This window comes from Myxocyprinus asiaticus, chromosome 35 (genome assembly GCF_019703515.2).
Source record: "Myxocyprinus asiaticus isolate MX2 ecotype Aquarium Trade chromosome 35, UBuf_Myxa_2, whole genome shotgun sequence".
Taxonomy (NCBI): Eukaryota; Metazoa; Chordata; class Actinopteri; order Cypriniformes; family Catostomidae; genus Myxocyprinus; species Myxocyprinus asiaticus.
The window spans coordinates 6330001-6343909 of NC_059378.1; the positions used below are offsets into that span (position 1 = coordinate 6330001).

Below are 13909 nucleotides of genomic sequence, written 5' to 3' on the forward strand. Positions count from 1 at the left end.
TCAGCTGGTCCAGCCATGTAAAAGAAACTCTTTAATCAGCTTCTCTCCCTTATCATTATTCCAAGTCATTTTGAACCGCTATATCCTTTTGTCCCTATAGTGAAAACTCGCCAAACTTTGCATGCACGAAGGGTCTTTGGCTAATTGACTTTTGGACAATTATGGATGGCTGCATGGTTGCCTAGCAACAAGAGGTTACATTTGCAATTATTTAAAACGTCGGTCCCGCTACGCCGCTCTAGCTAGAGACTTAAAGTTTTACACAAGTTCCTCTCCTCGTGAGGAACAATCTGGTGCCAAGGACCAGGGCCGTAGCTAGTGGGGTGAAAGGTGGTAACAATTCTAGGGGCCCAAAGGTACATGGGGCCCCACATAAAATTCTTAACTGTATTTTTTAATAGGAAAGGGGCCCAGATTACCTTGCTACGGCCCTGCCAAGGACCCATGAGTCCAGTATTTGTACACAGCTTTTTATTGGATTGCAAATTAGTTGAGTTATCGTGGGTCTAGAAATTAAAACATAAGAACGTCAGTACAACTCTATGTTAAATGTTGACTTATCCTTTTTACAAACAGTTCATCCTGTTCCTTTAAGAAAAAGACGTAGCATGCGATGAGTGATTGTTGTACAGTCCAGTCCCAGATAATTTCCACAATCCAAAAGAAGAAGGTGGAAGAAGTTTGCAGGTTTTGAATGTCAGGGATGCAATAAAGATCGTTCTTGCCATATCAGTGGTAAAAGTGTTGTGATTTATCCTTCAAGTTTTGTACTCACGAAAGCTAAATCTATCAATTTCTCTGGAAACATTGGGCAAGTAATGAACTGGCAGGTGTCAGTGTTGAGTTGCAATTTTGAGTCTATTGATGCATTTTTCTACAGTGGGATGTCAAAAAATAAAGTAAATCCTGGAAGTTTGCATTGGGGTTTCCAATTATGAACATAGAAGTCAGTAGGTCCATTTCATCAAATATTTTCCGATAGCTATACCCAGGGCTGTAGCCAGGTATTCTGGGCCTCCTGACTGCATATTGCTCTGGGCTCCTTTCCTATTAAAAAATACAGTTTAGAATTTGTTGTTGGGCCCCCCTGGACCTGAGGGCCCCTAGAATCGTTACCACCTTTCACCCCACTAGCTACCCCTGGCTATACCCTCTGCTTGCAGCAATATTGATATTTCCTTTTAACTGGAATACAAGGCAGTTATCTTACCATTAAAGAGCATAAACAGTTGGAAAGGTTTTAAAGGCTTTTTATTTGTCTTTAAATGATGCACTGCTTTTGATCACTGGGTCAGCACGCATGGTTCTTTGCCAACATTTTTTTGGAAGGTGGTTAGATGAGCCCATATCTCGCCTCGCAATTAAGGGCTTGAGGTGGGTGAGGGGGGAATCTAAAGTCGAACACGTTTTCTTTTCTCATGGGAGGAGCAAACGGGTGCAGGAAAATAGATAAAAACTCTGTTTAAGAAGCTGGAGTAACTGCAATATGATCTTCGCCTAAATATCTTGGTTACACAATTATCGCTTACTACACTGGAGTTTTCGGTGGTCGTATCTCAAATCAGATTTTTACCTCCCTACATCCCGTTTGCATGCTTTTGTTGTTATGTTGAACGCGTTAAAGCGCGTGTTCACGGCGAGTTTCATGTAATTAGTCGGGTTATCAACCTGTTGGTAATCCTTCAGGAGCGCACTGAAATATACACGGAGTATTGGAAGACCTAACTTGCTCCAGAACACACCCTGACAGATTTAACAGATAAAGGATCTACTGGGGAAAGAGTGCTGTGAATGTAAGATCGGGTATTTACAGATTTAATTATTTCTCTTGCTCTAGTGAATCCAGAAGCGTAAAAGTGCTCTAGAAGTGGTACATATGCAGAATAACATTCACCTCCGCAAATCCCGAAGGATATCAGTTCAGGTGTTCACCTCAAGTTCTCACGGAGTTTTGCATCCCTCCAAGGACTTGGTTTGCTTGTTGCGATAAAGCATCTCGTCCTCCGGTTATAGGCTACCCATCAGGAGACTATTATAATTTCACCGTCGATTTGCAGATTAAAGGCTGAATATGAGTAGGAAAACACGCCGCTGGATTTTTCACATTTTCCTCTGCTTGGGGATTATATATTTGAAGATTGGGTAAGTAGGGTAAAATGGAATGTGTTCACCTGTTGTTACTAAATAATTTACTACTCCATAATTTAAGGGGGGAAAAGTTAATTTCAGTTCTAAAATGATGCAATTCTAAATTCTACAGTGCCTATAAATGAGCAATGTAGCAGTTTAAGTTTTAAGGCAAGAATACTGGCATGCATTATTTGATTAAAAGAGAGAGAGAATGTGAATGTAGCCTATAACCAAATACATTTTTTCAGTTTTTAACTGCTGCAGCAGCACCAGTGAGAATTGTAACATATTTGTAATCTATTCTTACCCGTATTGCATAGGCCTAATTGTTTTTTTCTTCTTCTTCACATTTCGCACATGATGTCGCATGCCGTCCAAAGCCCATTTTTACTGCACGAAATTATTTCTTTACTTCTTTTGTATTGTTTATTGGTTTCAAGTCCATGAGAATAATATTTAAATACTTAGATTTTATTTTACCCAAATAATCACGCACCAATATCACTGCTCGATAGTCTCCAAAAATATTTAAATGCTCAATTTTCCATTTGTATTTTAGGTATACAGTATGTGTCTTTACGAATATAAACATCCCCTTATGTTCAAACTTTACAGCGGCTTTTCCTCCGTGGTTGCGTTGGGAGCCAGTATTATCTGTAACAAAATTCCTGGTTTGGCCCCTCGTCAAAGGACTATCTGTCAAAGCCGACCTGACGCTATCATTGTCATTGGAGAAGGAGCACAAATGGGAATCAATGAGTGTCAGTTTCAATTCAAAAATGGAAGGTGGAACTGCTCAGCCCTCGGGGAGAGAACTGTCTTTGGAAAAGAGTTGAAAGTGGGTATGTTACCAAATCATTACATTTACGTTGACACAGTATTTATTTTAGACTAATATCAACCAATTGCTGTTAAAGTTCCAGCAGAAAAGAAAAGCAAGATAATGGGTTGTGACCTACTGTCTTTCTTTCAAAACCTCAGAGTGAATTGAAACACCAAACAAATCCGGTTTAGGCCAAAAAATTTCAGCCAGCTTGCCCATGATGAGCAGACTTCCAGATTTTAGTTTTGCTTATGCAAAGACTGACTGGTGTGAGAACTTTGCTCTTTGTGTTCTTTAATGCTGAATTTGGAGGTCACTCTCATACACCTGCTATAAGTTTCTTAAAATGTTAATAGCTCCGAAATGTTCATTTTAAAAAGAGACAGTACACACATTTAAAAAAGACATAAGTGTGACACTTTGTGTCCTGTTTCACTTTGACATCTCAGTTGAAATGATTTGTCATTGAATGTCAGGCTAATGTTTAGTGTCTCACACACTATAGTAATAATGTCAGGTAGGTTTCAGCCACATTCATGGAACAAGTGCCAGCAGGGCTGGATTTATAGCCCTCTTAACAGTCCACCCTCTTAAATAATTCTTTTTCTGGTCGTCCTGTCTTATCTGTAGATTTTAATGATTTGGCAGTCAGGGTTTTCCCTTTACCACGGGTATAAGTTACAGTGATTGAATGGTAGGACTGGAAAAAAGTACAGTATTGTAAAGAAATGTAACAATATGTCATATTAGATAGACAAAGCAAAACTAATTAAGATAGTTTTTTCACTTGGGGTAATGTTATCCATTTTCCTAAAGCAAACTTTGGGCTGTTAAGGGGTCCTTCAGTGCTATTGAGCCTACGACACTTTGATGAATGGTGGTGTGATGGGCTTTGGTTTCAGAGCCTCTTTGGCTGCTAGCAAAGAGGAGGCAGGATTATTGCGGTGTTGTTCCCGTGAAAGATGACTGCAGGGAATTTCAATGCTCAAATGTCTGGATTCCGCCGGAAGTAAACTCCAAGATAATATTTAATGAAAGTTCTCCGTTCTCCTTTTACCCTGCACTTTTAAGATCCAGTAAGTATTGCATGTTGTTGAGGCCCACAGTTGAAGCTTAGATCTGTAGAGACTTGTATCTGTCGCTGAAGGTGAAGCTGTATTTTATCCCTCTGCATCAAAGACAAGCGCCTTCTGACAAAGAAAGCAAAGAAGGCTGCAAGCACTTGCACTGCTCAGATTGTCTTCTCTTTTCTCTCATTCTAGAGCTGCTCACACTCATCCATTTAAACACTTGAATGGCTGCCTGGATCTGTTGTTGGTGCTGATTATATTATTTAGGCCTGCCTGCTTGGACAGCTGCTATAGGGCTTGTGTTGTGCCCTCTTCATCTGAACGCTATAGAGCTGACACTGACCTACTGTGACAGACCGTGGTCTCCATTTCTGAAGCAGTTGGAGGACCAGCTATCCAAGTGCCCAACTGCTGCATTTACCCAGACTGTTGTTGTCTATGGTTGGTGGGGAGGATTAAAGAAAGTGGACAACCATTCAAACAGGATTTGTTTCAGTGGCTGTATGACCAGTCATGCTCATAGTAACAGAAGCAGAGGAGATGAAAAGAGGTAGTTAATCTTGAGGGGAGGGCTTGCGTACTTCGTTTAAAAAAAGAATTTGAGTAATGTGCAATAATTTTCAGGGCCTGGTACCAAGGTCCACATTTGGCACACACGGCAATGGATTCCTCTTGTAGGTGCACTACTGCACATTCTGCCTATGCAGGTGAAATATATATCTTGGAGCATGCCTTTTCCAGTACCCAAGGACCCGTTCACCTTTTATCGTGTATATGAATGAAGTTGTGATTGAAATATAGCCTGCAGTATATTGCTTGAAGCCTTGAAATCAGTTGCAGTTGGACAGATATGCGAAAGGCATACCATCTTTGTGCTTGTGTTATTTTACAGTGCTTGAGTGCAAACCTCCTAAATCTTCTCTGACTTAACCACCCTCTGGTATGCTCAAAAAATTGTTTTCCTCCAACAGCATTAATGCCTCAAGTCCAGACAAGTACATTGTATGAGGTTTATAAATTAACCTCATGCATTTACAGTCTCGCACAGAATCGTGCTATGCCACTGATTCAGATTTCTCTAAAAAGTAAATGACACTTGTGTTATAACACATGTTTTATTGCCGTCTTATCAGCTGCATTTGTGTTCAGAATATCTTGATATAAATAAACATAGCTCAAGTGATATACGTACAAAGACAAGGACCATTCTACTGTGTAGTATTGATAAGAATTTTGCTTCGATAGAACCTACAGTATTCATTTTCCTTTCTTTGGAATACATCCCTTCTTCCCTGGCGACAAGCCCAAACATCTCATAAAAATCTTCACATAATTGATGACCCAAACTGGCCTTTGTTAAATTGCATGGGCAGAGTTCCAAGATGTTTATCATCAGCAGGTCAACACATCCCAATGTCAGTGAGTTTTTTGGAAACCTCTGAAGACTGTAACTGCCATTCTTGATCGCTTAAATTTGAAAATTCCAGAATTGCTGAGCTACTCTTTTAACAGTCTAATATATTTATATATATATATTTCCACATCTTGCAGTGAAATTATCAAAAGATGGCAAAGTTATTCATTCCAGATTACTCATGACATCTCTCTATATAAGGCCTATGTGTGGAAAAAGATTAACTTTTTAAAAAGTGTTTCTTTGATTCCAGTTGTGTAAATGATTCTTGGGACAGTCAATAGATGATAACTTATTAATCCAGAAGATGATATGTACATTTCTGGGAATGTTAACATGACTATGCAACAATCAATATATCTTAAAAGCACTAGCTTTTTGAACAAGAACAGGGCAAAGACAAAGATTGTAGCCATCATTTAATGAATAATAACTTAAAAATTATTACATTAGGAGGGACTCTTGAAAAAGCAATTCTTAAAGTTGGAGCTTGGTTTATTGTTGACATAAAGGAATATTCCGGGTTCAATGTAAATTAAGCTCAATCGACAGCATTTATGGCATCATGTTGATGACCTCAAAATACATTTCGACTAGTCTTTCCTTTACATAAAAAAAAAAAAAAAAAGCAAAAATCTGGGTTACAGTGAAACACTTACAATGGAAGTGAATGTTGTCAATCCGTAAACATTAAAATACTCACTGTTTCAAAAGTATAGTCAAAAGACGTAAACAATATGCATGTTAACATGATTTTAGTTTGATAAAATCGCATACTAACCTTTTCTGTATAGTTATCTCCAAATTGACAACTTTGTTGCCATGATGACATAACGTCATAAACCATGTAATCCAGCAAAAACATCTATTTAAGCAACTTAACAGCTCAAATAATACACAAGTTTTAACAGAAGAATTAATTGAAGTGCTTTTATAGAATTATAAGCTTCACATTTCTGCTTTTAGACCCTCCAAAAATAGGCCTCATCACTTCCATTATAAGTGTCTCAATGCAACCTAGATATTTGCTTTTTAAAAGAAAAGGAGGGACGAGTCTAAATAACATTTTGTGGTTTGAGTTCTGTCGATTGAGCTTAACTTGTTTGGAAACTGGAATATTCCTTTAAGAGTTCTTTGTTGCTTGGCGCCACCTTGCGCTTTAAGTGAACGCACAAGAATTCTTCACACAAAACCCTACCCTTCTTGGGATTTTCTGACCTGTCTTTGTCCATATTAATGAAATACACTGTTAACCTGGAAGTGCCCTGTTTAACATTAGCAATCAATTATAGCAATGCTCTGGTCAGTGAGCCACTGCATGACTGAGGAGTTCATCTCCACAGGGTGGATCCCTTGTTCTGACAGAAACCGGGACAGTGGCCAGGCTGAAGTCTAAACACATAACCTCCATCTCTACTATTCTATTGTCTCTGAAATAAACCCTTGTCCTTTGTGCTTACTAAAGAGATGGACCGTTCATTCCTTTGCTCATCTGTTTGCAAACTGTTACTTGTCTTTGTTTCCTCTCTATGACAACTGAAGGACAATTATTTGTTTGTCGAGTAATCACAGGTATGTGATCAGTGTTTGTTTGTATAGCCTTGTTAGCCTCAGTATCCGGGGTTCTAGATCATTTTAATATTAGAATTTTATCAGTAAGCCCCCACCCTATCTAACACAGGCCATACCATTAATTAGTCAAAGCGTGCATGATAAATGAACTATACTTGACTCGGCTTACACATTTTATTATTGCTATGAGTGTCAAGCTATGTCAGGTATGTAAGGGGGGTTTGATACTGCCTAAGACAGTGAATCTTGTTGTCAGCAATTCTGACTGAAAATGTTCTTTTGGTTCCAGGCAGTAAAGAGGCTGCTTTCACCTACGCCATCGTCGCTGCTGGGGTTGCCCACGCCATCACAGCAGCCTGCACTCAGGGAACGCTGAGTGGATGTGGCTGTGACAAGGAGAAGCAGGGCTTTTACAACCAGGAGGAGGGCTGGAAGTGGGGTGGATGCTCGGCCGATATCCGCTACGGCCTGAGCTTCTCAAAGGTGTTTGTAGATGCACGAGAGATCAAGCAGAATGCCAGAACACTCATGAACCTCCATAACAATGAAGTGGGGCGCAAGGTATGTGGTGCAAATCATCAAAATTGGACAAGTTTCATGTATAATAATTAATACCATGTCGTGCATAAAAATCACTAAGTTGTCCCAATTGAGCTATTTATATGATAGGCCTTTCTCGTAAGTCTTACAAGGCTTCATTACTTGTGATTTTGTGCTATGCTGTGGAGTTTAGCGTAATAGATTACTAATACGTCTCGGGTGATCCGATCACAAGTGGTCAGGCGGGACACATCACCATTTACACCTTGTATTAACATGCGTCTCAAATAGGGATGTGCATGGATAGTCGACATTCAGTTAACCGTTCGACTCGCCACTATTTGAATACCAAAATCACTTCTCGGTTATTTTACACGTGTAAATAGAGGTCTTCAACCGACCCAAACTCAACGGGTTCCGACAAACCGTATAGGGTAAGGTAGGGCGAGTTAGGGTCTGTTGAAACATGATTTTGTGTGCGTTTATGCTGCTTTTGTGTATACTGTTAACACTTGCTGGATGGACGTCTTTAACTGTTGCACAGAATCTCGCTGTCTTTTCTTTCAGCGTCTCACATAGGATTGCCACATTTTTGACACCATGTAAAATTAAAAATGACTTTATCAACGCATCTCGAAAACACCTGCGTTGTGTTTCATTCATTACAATCTGAAAAAGTTGAGGTTGCATAGAGGACTGTTACACCATTAAACATGATTCTAGGTTGTTTAACTGAAAGTTTCAGCGCTTGATAAATGGTGAGACAATGTTTTTTCCCTTTTGCTCTGGTGTGCATATTTACGTACAATAATTAGACAAGTTCAATGCAATTGATTTTGAACCATTTAAAAATCAAAGCACCCCGAAGAGGCAATTTAACAGCAGCACTTTAACTCCACGCACATGACAATACTTGCATTCGCTGCCTCACGGAAATGTGAACCTGCCCAGGCAGAGCGCATATACAGGCAGTGACAGTTTGATTGTTTTTGTCACTGTGCACTTTATTAGCAGCTATTTTGAGTAGTGTTTGAGGAAATTCCATTGCAATAAACGTTCTTTACCGATTAACTGTTCGTGAAACCTTGTGGTTACGGAATGTTAAAAACAGTAACCGTGCACATCCCTACTCTCAATTGTGTCTATTTTGACCACTTTTGTTTCTGATTTAATGACTGCATACATCATTCACTACAGTATGTCAGTGTGGTAGAGCAGGATGTTGAAGTGCAAAAAGTTTAAAAAGACAAAGAATGCGTGATAAAAATTGGCACACCGTTTCTCCCTATTTCCCTTACATTTAATCTGAGCACAAACTCCACTTTTCGAGCAGAATTCTTCATTATTTTAGTGGAATACCTGTGTTAACTGAGCTTCAGATGTATGTGCCTTTCATCTGTGTCACTGGAAGATTCATGAAGTTCTCGTGCTTGTATTTGAATGCACTTTTTTACATTTTCCAATTGGATGGTCATTTCCTTTTAAAAGCTGCACTTAACTGGAACAGCTTAAACTTTTGTTTTAGCTCAGTGCTTGATTGACAGGTGAGTGGGTGGTGCCACACTGTTGTCCAGGACACATCAGGACGGATTCGCTTTTACACCTCAAATGTGATATGGTCAAATGTGTTTTGACTAACTCCGTATGTGGTTTTTGTTATCCGATCACAAAATGTTTTGGACCCCGTTTACACCTGAATTAAGCGCTGACCACTTGTGGACGGATCACCAGAAATGCATCTAAATACCTGGTGTAAATGGGATCAAGTAGTAGCAATGCAACTTTGTATTGTCATTTACATTTTCAACCATTTCTAGATGATGGCAAAACATTCAGTGTGCCTTTTTAGTGATTCATAAATCGTTACTGGATGGTACTATTTAGCGTCAGTTGATTAAAACTCTGGAAGGCACTCAAGACATTGTTGGGTGTGGAATTTTAGAATCAGAGAAGTCAAAAAGTGTATAATTGTTTAAATAACATCAAACTGCATATCCAGCAAGTCTGAGCAGTTTGATTGACCTTCATAAGCTTTTCATCATTTAGTGCCAATCTGTAGAGTGTGATGTTTCAGCACTCTGGACAGAGCTTCTTTAAGGGCTTTTAAACCCTAGGACTGGCCAGTAACCTTTTGTAAAGTTTCATAATAAAATGTTTCTAGTGCCTAATAGCAGGTGACTTCAGTACTATACTTTTCGTTGAGCAGTCCTCAATGAAATTATGGGTGTTGTATCAACAAACCACACTCGTCATTTTGATTGGTTAATGGGTTACAATAAAGCACCTCAGTGTGAGAGGCGTGTCCTCTTATGAGACACGTGGATTTTTCCTTTGTAAACTTTTCCTGAGACTTACTGTTTATCAGGAATCAGCAGCATGACCACACTAAGCCTGATATGCATCCTAGATCACAGACAATTGCCAAGAAGACTCCAGAAAGTCTGAGTCAGAGAGGGAGAAAAAAATCATTTAAAAGTAAAAAAAGAAAAAAAAAAAGGTGAAATGAAGAGAATGATAGAAAGAAAGGACACATTAACAATCCACATTAAAGATTACACTGCCTGGAAACAAGCAATCCACTGATGCCAGTCAGACCTCTCAGATATCTGCCATATCTAAACAGGCACTCTGCTTCACTGAGTTCTGCGTATGTTTGCCCATTCATTCATCTTTTCTAAACAAAGCCTGTGTTTTTTCCTTGATTTTTTGCTGCACTGGTAAGCCTACAGTCAGGGCATGCAAAATGCAATAATGACTGGCATTTGTTGTGCATGAAATAACTACAGGTGAAGAAAATCTACAGCCTCCCTTGGTTATGCTAGTGCTCAAATTGTTTTATTTGCCTGTGCCGAAAAAACAGGGGGAAGCACACATGCACCTGAAACTTGACTCCTGAGCTTTATCTGTGTACACTACACACAGGCTGATTGTTGAAGGAACTCTGCGATCATTGTTCAGTCTGTGTTTATATCATATCCTGCGCAGATTCTGCTCCATTGCTAATACAAGACAAGAGACTCCTACAGGCAACCTCTGATAGTTTGCCCCTTGAAACAATTTGTGGCGTGTGTTGTGTACACAAATGAAACGGCTTCCTACAAGTAGTCGGAGAGCTTGTTAACACACAGGCTGTGTTTTGCAGGCCCAAAGAGGAATGAGGTAGTCTGTAGTCTAGCACTGCAAGTTTAACAATCCGTGCATTCTTCATATTGGAATGTTTAAAAACCTTTGTCTCAACCTGTTAAACCATTCCTGGAAATATGCTCCAAAATACTCAACTGAATGCACAAATGCCACCGAGGGTGATTTTACTAATCCCTATACTGTATTGTTGGTCTACCCAGATCATAATTTGCTGGAATACGCCTTATATTAGACATGTTGAAAAATGTAAACCTACCACATAGCTACTTTTTCGTAAATAAGATTAAGAAACAATCTGCAGTGATCCTTCTTCTTCCTCATACATTCCCTTCTTTCTAAAAGGAACCTAGGGGCCAAAATTATCCCAGAAGTACTGACATTTCTTTTTCCTTCTACTTCAGATCTTGGAAAAGAACATGCGGTTAGAGTGTAAATGTCATGGTGTTTCTGGGTCCTGCACCACTAAGACTTGCTGGACCACTCTCCCAAAGTTCCGCCAGCTGGGTTACATCCTCAAAGAGAAGTATAACCACGCCGTGCATGTGGAACCGGTCCAAGCCAGTCGGAACAAGAGACCTACCTTCCTGAAGATTAAAAAACCTTACTCATACCGGAAGCCCATGGACACTGATTTGGTGTACATCGAGAAGTCACCCAACTATTGTGAGGCAGATGCAGTGACGGGAAGCATGGGAACCCAGGGCAGGATCTGCAATAAGACTGCACAGCAGGCCAACGGCTGCGACCTAATGTGCTGTGGCCGAGGATATAACACACACCAGTACTCTCGTGTGTGGCAGTGCAACTGCAAGTTTCTTTGGTGTTGCTACGTCAAATGCAACACCTGCAGTGAAAGGACAGAAGTGTACACATGCAAGTGAAATATTTATTGCTGGGGTATTTATGCACACCTGACTCGTGTGGTAGAAGGTATACTAGAGTCACAACAATGATGATGACCCCTGCTATGGATTCAAGTTATTGAGAGGAAAGAGCCATTTGCACAGGAAAACTTGGGTCTGGCGTGTCTCTATAACCGTGAGTCTAGATGGAGTAATTGCAGGCAATGCAAGCAGCATTGCTCAAGAGCTCTGCTTAGGGTGTTGGTACCAGTAGACACCTATCTGTTCCAGTGCTGAGCAACAGAGCGAAGTAGCCAACAAAGGCTTGATGATCTGTTGACCAAGAGAAAGATGTGGGTTGCACTTGTAGGGTGTTCTGCTCCATAGGTGGTGAAGAAGGCCTTCTCGAGGAACGTTTGGCATAAAGATGTACATGGACTCAACAATTACTATATTTAACTGTTTATTTAGAGAAAACAGCTAATGTTAATTTAATAAACTACTGATTTATTCTCATTGTGTTTAATAGATTAGATTTAGTTTTTCTGCTGTTTTGATATTGTGTGTATTGCATAGAAATAAACTGTTGAACTTTTACACATGTACACCATGTGCTTTAGCTTAGGGATGAATCTACAACAATGCACAGTACAAAAACAACAACAGTGCACTGCACTCAAGGTGTAATTACTAGTCTCTGAAAGCAGAGTCTCTGCTGTCTTTTTCATTGTAAGTCTTTGTGCTGCCATTTTCCCTCTCTACTTCCTATGTACAAATACACACTGGAATTGTGCATCGTGTTTGAAGGCTAATTTCTTCCAAAGTGAATGTACAAGTACTGTTGCTTTTCAGAATTGGTCCACAAGACCAATAAAGTGGAATAGGCCAATTAAAATAGAAGTATTTACATAGGATCTAAACTCAGAAGTCTTTAGAACCATCTGATTAACCGCTTACATTTAAACTTCATGACCTCAGTTGACACAAAGCTTTATGCTAATGAGACCCCAGGCTTCCCTCTCTTTGCGCTAATATTTGCTCTGTTGGCAGAGAAACAGAATCAGCGATTAATTCACTTTGGAACGGAATAGCCTACATACAGGAGATGCCTCAACCTGCTACTGATGTCGAATGTTAAGATCAGATTACCAACACTGTTAATGCTATACATACATTATAGGTAATATAACACTTTTTTGCTGCTAGTTCTGTTCTGCGACAGTAGTTAATAGTAGTATTTTGCGCAATGTGAGCAAATGTGGCTGTCCAGACATATTGTCCCTGTGTTGACATATATTTTGTAAGAGATTATTTTTATATGAGTATTTTATTTATTTTGTGTAGAGTAAAGTCCAACTACCGATGTCCTTTAGATGGAAAGAAGTTAGGGAGATAAGCTAGAAACAGTGTGGGCGTGATTGTGTCATGGTACCAGCTTGATCAATTGTGTTTATTATGTACACCGTTACTACATCTCAATGATGGTGTAGTATGCCAAGTACATAATGGTGAATTATTTTATATTTTAAGGTGATAAAACAAATGAGTTTTCCATCATACAGTAAACATTTAAACATAGCATTTTCATGACAAAGGTCCTGTGGGATCAATAAGGGAAACTATAGTGGAATAATCCTGGGACAAAACTCTCTGCTACTGAGAACAATGCATGACTTTTAGAGGGTTTTCACCAAATAACTGAATTTGAGCAGTGAGCAAGACTCTTTGTCAAGAGTCTAAAAACAGGATGGCCTTGATGTCATATTTTACAACAGTCAGTCATTTCAACAGATGTTTTACCAAATTGATTGTACTACATGATTGTGTCCTCATAAAAATGTGCATTGTGTTAATGACAATGTTAATAAATATTTCCGTGGCTTGCACTTTTTTTGTTGTTTGTTAGGATTTGTTGACTTATTCATGGATTTTCTAACTCTTTTGGGGACACAAGGCATATTAATTTATTTTATAGGGTAAAACTTAATAAATTATTAGTCAAATCAGATTTTACTACACTAACATAAACTTTAACTAAATACCCAGCCATTCACATATCCTACACCATTATACAGCATACCAGCTAAAAGAGTCAAAAAGAATCATCACTAGCTTGACAGTCCCTCAAATTAGTAAGGCACTAACAAGTTATCAGCCACAAAACACCCACTGCTGTTAAGTTATGGTTGACTACTGTCTCTGACAGTTTTAACTGCACAGATGACTGCAGGGCAGGGAGGAAGCTTAGGAAAGTGCTTGCATGTTAATGGTAGGGCTGGTGTAGGGATTTAATTGATGAGTAGTGGTAAGGAGGGTGTCTCAGCAATGGGGAGATGAGGGGAGGGGGAGAACAGGGGTGATGAATTACTCTGAC

General features: G+C 39.4%; 1 protein-coding gene across 4 annotated transcripts in view; it reads left to right on the plus strand.

Annotated features, from left to right (window-relative positions):
- LOC127426216 (protein Wnt-7a-like) overlaps nt 1-13421 on the plus strand; it is a 24292-nt gene extending 10871 nt beyond the window's left edge. For 2 of the 4 annotated variants that reach the window (XM_051672878.1, XM_051672879.1), the window contains 3 exons: nt 2746-2972; nt 7299-7570; nt 11095-13421. In XM_051672878.1, the coding sequence (XP_051528838.1) occupies nt 2746-2972; nt 7299-7570; nt 11095-11574 (979 nt within the window). In that variant the 3' untranslated portion in view covers nt 11575-13421. Of the gene's footprint in view, nt 2143-2745; nt 2973-7298; nt 7571-11094 lie in introns of all 4 variants that reach the window. The other 2 variants (XM_051672877.1, XM_051672880.1) reach the window with 2 other exon arrangements.
- Nucleotides 13422-13909: the final 488 nt, after the last annotated feature.